Source organism: Acanthisitta chloris, unplaced genomic scaffold (assembly GCF_000695815.1).
Source record: "Acanthisitta chloris isolate BGI_N310 unplaced genomic scaffold, ASM69581v1 scaffold44284, whole genome shotgun sequence".
In the NCBI taxonomy this organism is placed as follows: Eukaryota; Metazoa; Chordata; class Aves; order Passeriformes; family Acanthisittidae; genus Acanthisitta; species Acanthisitta chloris.
In genome coordinates this window covers 4,623-13,686 of record NW_008671779.1, presented here as the reverse complement: position 1 = coordinate 13,686, position 9,064 = coordinate 4,623, and the positions used below count along the sequence as shown (strand labels likewise).

The window sequence follows — 9,064 nt, the reverse complement described above, 5'->3', positions numbered from 1 at the left end:
CAGTGCTGGGAGTGGTTGGACTCAATGACCTTAGAGACCTTTTCCAACCTGACTGACTCTATGGTTTTATGAAATTGGCAGATTTAGATTTCAGCCATAATACCATGAACTTTTACAGAAGAGGACCCAGATGTTATCACAGCAGTCACTGACCCGTCGTGCCCAGCTCAGCCCTAACCGTTGGCAGGTCAGGGCTCTCCTGAGCGGAGCAGGAGGCTCCCGACCCCGAGTTCTCTCAGGACCTGGAACTGCCTCTGCTCTCGGACAGGCAGGACACTGTGACTCAGGTGTGTATTTGTCAGGCCCCGGACCCCGCGCACCTGTGCGTGTCCCTGCCGCGCGGCGCAGAGCAGAGGGGACACTCCTCGCCGGTTGGCTCTGCTCACAGCGGCTCCGTGTGCCAGCAGCGTCTCGCACACCTCCAGCTTGCCCCGGCCTGCCGCAGCTGTCAGGGCTAACAATAACAAACGGCAGCGTCAGCTCCGGCACTCACCAAACAGAAACTCCCCACCCAGACTCTCCCGCTCCTGCTGTGCTCATACTGCCTTAGACAGAGCTTGAGCTTCAAATGTTGTGCTAACTGCTCAGAGCACAGCTCTGTGCCGCTGCGGCAGGAACCAGCCAACGTTCTGTGCTCCAGTTTCTGCAGCCTAACACCCTCTGCCTCCTCACGACAGGAGGGTCAGACTCTCAATCTGCTGTTACTTGTTTGTTGGCACTTTCAAGTGCTGATAAAGTAGAATTTTTTAGAATCCCAATGAATACTGACAGTAAAGGAAATTACGGACACTGCAGGAATTTGGTTTTTTTGACAACGATATCTAACCTGTTCCCCCCTCAACTGCCAACAATCTCACTGGCAACTGATGCCATCTGTTGAGAGCTGAACAGCTGGAAAGTAACTGTTACAGGTATCAACATCACAGGCAAAACTGTCCTGTTCAAAATCCTCTCAGGGAGTTCACTCCTTCAGTGAGGAAAGATTCCCAAAGCATTATGCAACAAGTTCAACAGAAGCCGATTTTCAATAGAAAACATTAAAATATCAAAGCACAAATTCAGAAATAGATGTGTGGCTCTGGAATGCATGGAATACAGCACCCAACATTTCCCGACAGCCAAAGTTCTCAAACAGAGAACCTATGAAATTCCACACAAACCTGAAGCATTTCCACCAGTTTTGATCTACTTTGAAAGTCAGCAATTTTAACATAAAGCAACTCTTCAATATGTGAGGGAAATGGATTTAGTACGTTAAAACTCTACAAACTGCATTTTAATATGAGAACTGGTATTTCTCATTATTAAGACAGATAATTAATTCTAAAATCAGAATTACAAACTTCCTAAATGAGCAACTCTAATCAGGAAAACTATGAGAAAGGAAATACCTGTTTCTCCCCACAAGGTATCAGTGTCATTGATGTCCATGTCGTGGTCCTTTTGGACTGTCAAGATGTACTGAACCACCTGCCAAAAGAAGTGAGCAGAGATGTGCTGAGTGACAAAAGCATGAGCTGTCACTTGTGGGATGCAGCAAGGGGTAACAGATGTGAGACAGCTTCTCTCAGTGAGCACAATCAGGGAAAAGCAGAGCTGCTCAAAGCAAGGTCAGTGGGTTTCATGTGACTTGAAGTGGCTCAGTGCTACTGAGAGCAGTTTAAAGAGAGCCTCCTGCCCTTCTGTGAGCTGGCAGGTTTGCATGACTGTGGCTTAACGAGCTCCTGTGTGCCCTGCACATAGCACAAGAATCAAGACAAACAATGCCAAAACTAAAACCAAAGCAAAGTTACTGGAGAGTTAGCTACAGCCTCAGAACCAGCTGAGTGCACACTGTGCTAAGCACCAGAAGCTTCAATGGTTCCTCCCTGACCTCCTTCAGGAAGAGCTGTGAGCAGTGCTGCAGTTCTGGCAGGACAAGCACCCACCTGGCAGTGCCCCATGCTGGCAGAGGCTGTCAGAGCCTGCTGCAGGGCCTGGCGCTTCTGCAGCACATCCTCTCGAGGTGGGGACACCCAGGCCAGGCCGAGCAGGAACTCCAGGATCCCACAGTGCCCTCGCAGTGCACTGTGCACCAAGGCACACTGCCCCTTCTTGTCCACACAGTCAGCCTGCAGGGGGGACAGCACGGGAATTTAAAACCACGGAGAGGAGACACCGCTGAGCACTGAGAGAACAACTGCCACTGCTGCTTCCAGGGCTGGGAGGGAGACTGGGGAACTACAGGCCAAACAGCCTCAGCTGCTGGGAAGGGGATGGGAGAACTGCTGCCAAGCACACGAGGGACAAGGTGACCATGAGCAGCCAGGACGGGCTCACCAAGGGCTGGCTTTAAGCAGCTGGGGCTGAGGGACAGCTCTGGGTGCTGCTCCAACACTCTCCTGTGAGACAGTCACAGAGGAGCTGATGAGAACAGGTCCTGTGCACAGTGAGGTGCACCCAGAACGGGCTGAACAGATGGGTCACAGGGCTGTGATCAGTGGCACACAGAAAATGCTTCATCAAGTCTGGACTCCCCTCCCCGAGCCTGGGTCTGATAATTATACACTTACGTAACCAACAACAGTTCTCTTAGGTCCCTGCATGACTTTTCTGGCTGCAAACTTTGCCATCTTACCTTTGCACCTCTCCTGCACAGCAGTGACACGATGTGCATGTGGCCTGCAGCAGCTGCATAACTAAGTGCTGTCATCCCATTCTCTGAGGTTCCATCAATAGCAGCTCCAAAGTCCAGCAGAAGAGTGACCACTTCTTCGTGTCCAAGGTGAGACTGCACACACAGCACTGGAGCATTATTCAGCACCTCAGTCCTGTAGTTCACATTTGCCCCTGCCAGGATCAGCAGCCGACTCACCTACAATTGAATTCAAACAACACAGTTTTTCCTCAGATTGCTCTGAATTTGGCATCTTGCTTCAGGTACTTGGATGTTACCCCCTAATCTGGATGCAGATTTTATTGGCAGACATCAACTTTATCCCGTATATAGTAAAATACAAGTTTAAAATCTTCTCTTTAAGTAAACAGCTTCTTGTACTACTCCCAAGAGAAGACCTGTCTCTCCCATGGAACTCCCCACACCACAGCTGCATGTGTGGCTTGCTGCTGCTCTGCAGATTTATGAACTGTTCCCATTAGAAGAGAATCAGATTGCAGTAAGAGTAGTCTCAAGAAGATCACCACAGTGTGTATGTGTTCATGTACACCCACAGTTCCAAGGGAAAGGCTCAGCAGTTGGCTTGAATTCCAACTTGGATTTCCCCATCCATAACCCAGGACTCAAAAGTTCTGGCATTTTACATCCTTTCCTTCACAGTATTTCCCCCTTTCACAACTGATGCTTCCCCACAGAAGCACAGAGGGCTGAGCTCTGTCCAACGGGACACATGGTATGTCTGACCCCCCGAAATGCACCCACACGCTCACCTGTGCCACAGCAGAACGGGACACATGGTATGTCTGACCCCCTGAAATGCACCCAGACGCTCACCTGTGCCACAGCAAAATCAGGGTAAAACCCTCCTTTCCACTTAAAGCTATAGGAGAGAAGTCATTTGGCCTTTAACAGCAGCTCACAAAGTACACAAGGTTTGCTGTGAAGGAGCTGAGGCACAGGGGCTGCTCCTCTGCTGAAGGGCACACCGACGCTCACCACCCCTGGCACAGCAGCTGCACAGGAATGCTGAGCTCTCACCTTCACGTTGGGTGTGTAGATGTTCCTCAGGGAGGCCAGGGCTGTGGACAGTCCATCGGTGCTATAACCAACCCACAGGGCTTGGAGATGACTGGAAGAAATCCCAGTCCTTTTACTGAGGCCCTAACAGAAAGGACAGAACAGGAAATCTCTCTATAGGATTAGAAATACTATTTGTATCTACAACTCAGCACACAGAGAAGTAACAATCGGGATCGATAGAGTTACCAAGTACTTCGCATAAGCTTCTACCAAATTATTCAAGCGAGTCAGAGGAGAATCTCTACAACTCACTCATCTGAACAGGCCACAAACCTCAGCTGTGAGTTTTACCTTGAAGATGTGAGCTTTGAGGATATGGTGACCGAGCTCCATCGTTTGCTGGCGGTTTAACTTCCCCTCCTGTCGAGAGAACATGAAAGCCAGTAGAGCATGTCCATTCCTACGAGAAGGATCAAGAGAGAACCACTTGTACAGCTGCACTTCAGCAGATACCCTAACACAGCTGTGTGCCTGTGTCACAGCTCACTGTCAGACCCCTGAAACACACCACCACAGCTACACAAAGTTCTTTCCACAATGAAGTAACAAAGAGGAAAAAGGCCAATTTTGAGGCTCCAACATACTCCTATCCTAGCACTCTCTGCTGTGCCTCCCTGGGGCTGTGCCAGCTGTGCTACCAGTCTGACACTGCTCCCTTTGCCTGTCAGAGCCAGGAGCTGCAGCACCTCAGAGCCAATCCTTTCAGAAGCACAGGATCCGAATCCTCTGCAGTTTGAGATCCAGTGAGTATTTGGTAACTCTCCACCCACACTAGCAGTGGGCACAGCCCCGAGGGAACAAGGTCACATGTGCTGTATGTTAGTCAGACTAACACTGGAACTGGGCAGTCAACCATGTGCCAACTCGACTCTCCAGCTGGGGGGTGAAGTTGTTGGGGCTCCTCACACTGTCTGCAGAAATCTCTGAGCAGAAGCTCCAGCCCAGCCCAGGCAGCACCCACTGCTGAGCACTGCAGTGCCCGGGGCAGCAGCAGAGCTGGGGCCACGTGGGCTCAGCCCCAGCCCCACCTACAGAACTGCTCTGTTACAACCACTGCAGAGCACAGACAGGTCTGGGGCTGGAAACAGCTCCAAGTGTCAGCATTGTTCACTCTCTTGGGAAACCTCAAACTGTAAACAGTGAAGAATATGAAAAAAACTGGAAGGAGCCACGAGCGAATGTCACAACAGCACCAGCCACTGCCTCCAACTCAACCCACTCCTGCTCTCCCCAGAACACGAGCTGGAACGGACTGAAACAACGCCAGAATTAAATGTCTGAGCATGTTTATGCTTAAACGAGCCCAAATGCTCTGTCCCTTCTGTTCCTGCACTCTACACTGAAAGGTGCTGCTGCACAGAGTGCTCAGCCATCCTGCTGCATTAGTAACAACACAGTTCTCTCATTTCTCCGCTGAGGTAGCAAAGTCAAATGCAAACTTGGGACTTCTACAGAGTCAGTTATGCACTGTAACCTTTGATCCTTAAGTTGATCTACTCTAAGCACACAGAAGTGCTCGTTTTGGGAAACACAAGGTGTTCTTGTGCTTGCAGATCACTCTCCTCTCACCAGGGATGTCATTACACAAAAGATAACTGCAGTTACCTGAACACGAGGTACTGCAGGTGTTGCTCACCTTGGCTCACACAGGAAGTCAGTGTTCTCACCCTCTGCTCTCCAGACCAGCCATTCCCTGAAGGAAGGGTGGCAGAACATGCGCGTTTTGTCCCGTCTCTTGATCAGGAAACACGAAAGGGTTTCCATCCTCTGGCTGAAGTCTTCCCACTGCTGCTCACCACTTATCTGCCCTGCATTGATGGCCTGGAAAATCTGGTCATCTGTCAGGGGGTGCAGGGATGCCAGAGCCACACTGAGAATGGGCTGGGCCCGCTCGAAAGCAGAGTTTGTAATGAACTTCATGTTGCACTGCAGCAAGTACAGCTCTGACAGGGACACAGGAACTACCTTGTAGCTTGCACTTTTGATCACTAAGTGACCTTTTTGGAAGAGATCCAGAGTGAGTTTCAAATAGAGGTAAGATCCCAGGCTCCTCATGATCAGGTGGTTACTCACTTTCCCCACAGTAGCTGCATCAGCTTTTCCATTGAGAGAGATGTTGTTTATGATCTCCTGGCTGTTACTGATTCTGTACTGAATGTAAGCATTCAAATCCTCGTGGATTTCTTTGCTGTCTGGAAAATTATCCAGGGATATTGCAGTAAATGGCAGTGAACTCACCACTTCCTGTGAGGGGGAAAAAGAAAGGAAAATCCCACTCAGGCATTACAGCATGCAGCACTGAGAGCTCCAGGGTGCACCTCTGCTGCACTTCTCTTCTGCAATGAGCACCAGACAGACTACAGAGAAACTCAGTATCCCTGGGGTAGCTCTGCAGATACTGTCCCTGGCAACAGGTACAACACCATTTCTACATGTTATTTTTCATAGGAAGGTCTCAAACTTTCACTGGCCAAGCTCAGCAGCTGAAGGGGATGTGCTACAGAAATCACCTCTTCAAAACTAAGGGAACAGAGAACAGTTCCCAGAATCAGACCCTGAGACAGGCCAGGGGGAGGGGGAGCAAAAAGGAACGATGGTTTATTAAGAAGTATCACAAATGACAAGAGAGAACAGCATCTCCTTCTCATTTCATGTTCCAGCAGCAACACCCCCACGCCCCCAGCTCCACTGGGCTGAAGGCAAGGACCAAGCACAGCACAGTCAGACCTCACCAGGTTCACCTCAACACACTTTGTGTTTCTGCAACACATTTAGCTTCATCTAAATAAAGATCCAAGAGATCTTTATGTGAAAGAACAACTTCTAACTTAAACTCCTCACATAAAGTAAAACTTCTGAAATGAAAGTTTACAAACTAAAAGCTTCTTACATTGAGGCATAAATCAGAAGGGTTTAACAAACTTCTCCACACTTTCACAACACACAAAGGAACTCTCTATTCCACTTCATGCAGCTAAGCTGCACCGATACAGCATTTAGTCTGCAAGGGTAAGAAAAGGGTGAAAAGGTGTTTTTACCTGGAAGTTACTTCTTACAGTCACAATGAGTTTCAGCCAGGGAGGAAACCTACAGATTATATTTGCGATAAACGAAGAAATCGTGTCACCATAATCAGGTTTATGAAACTCGGCATCGTTTAAACCATCCACCAAGATAATGTAATCTTCCTCGGGAATCTTCCGCTCTGGAATTCGAAGGTAAAAAAGGAAAGGATGGAAGCAAATTCTCCCAAGTTCTGAATGCCAAGAACCAACAAATGCCTGCAGGTGTCCCAGCCTACCTGTCCGGAGGTCGGCGAGGGGCTCCAGCACGCCGCGGCGGAAGGCGGCGCAGGGGTCCTGCACGCAGGAGCGCAGGCTGAGCAGGCTCTGCAGCTGAGGCTCCCTGAGCAGCAGCTCCCGGTAGGCCGCGAGCTGGCTGGAGCGGCACAGCAGCGCGGCCACGCTGTGCACGAACTCGGGCACCAGGCAGGTGTAGGTGTTGTCAGCCTGGCAGTAGTGATACGCCACCACCTGCGCAACGCACAGAGCGGTTAGCAGGGCACCAGCTAGAGCAGCCAGGGTAAAGTGTTACTCCTCCCTCAGCTCCAACCCCATCCCCACCTCCAGAGGTGTGCCATGCACGCAGGGAGGAAAGCAAGGACATGGATTTCTGACCTTTCGTGGCATGCAGAGAGGAACAGAAATCCAAATGTCAGATTCTGGCGGTTAAACACCTGAGTTCGTGGCACTTGGATGCAGTGGGGCAGCAGCCAAGTAACTAAGTAGTACAAGAAAAGTAACTTGAGGCTGAACCTCAAACACTGAGCAGCTGCCTCCGGCAAGGAGAGGACCCCAAGCTCTCACACCCACACAGAACTGGTGACAAATTGTTGGGGTAACTCCTTCTCAGCCCAAAGAGGATTCAAGGGCTCGGCTAAAAGGCAGAAGAGGAGACAGCTGGTTTCACCTGGCACCCAACACAGCCACCCTGCAGAGCTGCCCACTCTCCCCCACTGCCCCGGGGCTTGGCAGAGCAGACTGTGCCCAGCTCAGGTCCCAGCACAGAACATCTCACCTTCGAGGCGAGGCGTCTGGCAGGGTCCCCTGCTGGACTTCTGTGCTCGGGAGGACCAGGACAGCTCAGAGTGTTCATTGCACTGGAGTCACCTGCCAGAGGGGCAGACAGGGACAACTGGCCCAAAGGGATCTTCTGGCAGGACTCACCACCTGGTTTAAAGGCAACAGAGAGACCAAATCTGCTGATGGCAGACAGCTTTCCAGGAACACATCACAGGGTATCTTTACTGACAGAGTGACAATCAAAACTGAGCAGTGTTTCCAGGAACACATCACAGGGTATCTTAACTGACAAAGTGACAATCAAAACTGAGCAGTAGCACTGAAAGCAGCAACTCGTCTGGTAAATACAGGCACACACCTGCAACTTCATTTTAAAACAATTCAGCTCACTTTTAGATCAAAACTACAAAATTACTGAAAGCAAAACCATGCTGATGTGTAGTTTCCTTCAGAAAGTCACATGTATGATGCCTCATTTAAGCTAATAGTTATTATATGACTGAACTGGTGAATAGAAACAATTTATCATTGCTATTATGAATAACATCTGAAGGTTGGCAGGGGAAGTGGCAGTAAGGAGCTAATGGAGGCTCTGGACTGGTCGGGTGAGAGGATCCTGTGGATTCCAGTACAAGACAGAAGGGGTTTCCATACAGCTTTATTCTCACCTCTACAGAAGTTCTCTGGGGAGTGTGTGGCACTGCACAGCACGAGGTGCACAGTGGGAAACAAACACAACACTGCTCCCTTTCCAAGCTCATGGGAGACAAAGCTACTAGTCACATCCTCAGTCTGGGGCACAGTACTGGACAGAGCGCAGAGATTTGGCATCCTGTCTCCATGCCACACCACTGACAGGCCACGGTGCGTGCAAGGTACAGATACAACTGGCACTGCTCCCTCTGCTCACGGACCAGACAAGTGTTTGCTAGGCTGCTGATGAGACCCAACTACTTAAAGCCAAAGAAGCAACCAAGCTGTGACCCTGCTGCCAGCACACCAGAGCGGCTCAGGGCAGGCCTCACCTCTGGGGGCCGAGCTGGGGCTGCTGGAAGCGATCTGCCTCATGCGGGTTCCGTGGCAGCTCAGTGCCACCAGGCGGGAGATGACCGCGGTCTTGCCGAAGCCCACGCTGCCCGTGATGACAGCTCCCCTGCTCTCCGCGGGGTCAGGGTGCTGCAGCCTGTCCTCCAGGGCCTGGAACAGCCACTCCCTCCCCACGAACACCGAGTCCGTGGTGATGCTG

General features: G+C 50.6%; 1 protein-coding gene across 1 annotated transcript in view; it reads right to left on the bottom strand.

Annotated features, from left to right (window-relative positions):
• Positions 1 to 320: 320 nt before the first annotated feature.
• Positions 321 to 9,064, bottom strand: part of TANC1 (tetratricopeptide repeat, ankyrin repeat and coiled-coil containing 1) — a gene marked incomplete at both ends in the record, with an annotated part of 11,080 nt that continues 2,336 nt past the window's right edge. The window contains 11 exons of the mRNA XM_009074213.1: positions 321 to 454; positions 1,392 to 1,470; positions 1,929 to 2,111; positions 2,618 to 2,854; positions 3,695 to 3,817; positions 4,028 to 4,136; positions 5,373 to 5,980; positions 6,775 to 6,941; positions 7,038 to 7,269; positions 7,814 to 7,965; positions 8,844 to 9,064. The exon at positions 8,844 to 9,064 is cut by the window's right edge and continues 49 nt beyond it. Of these exons, the coding sequence (XP_009072461.1) occupies positions 321 to 454; positions 1,392 to 1,470; positions 1,929 to 2,111; positions 2,618 to 2,854; positions 3,695 to 3,817; positions 4,028 to 4,136; positions 5,373 to 5,980; positions 6,775 to 6,941; positions 7,038 to 7,269; positions 7,814 to 7,965; positions 8,844 to 9,064 (2,245 nt within the window). The remainder of the gene's footprint in view (positions 455 to 1,391; positions 1,471 to 1,928; positions 2,112 to 2,617; positions 2,855 to 3,694; positions 3,818 to 4,027; positions 4,137 to 5,372; positions 5,981 to 6,774; positions 6,942 to 7,037; positions 7,270 to 7,813; positions 7,966 to 8,843) is intronic.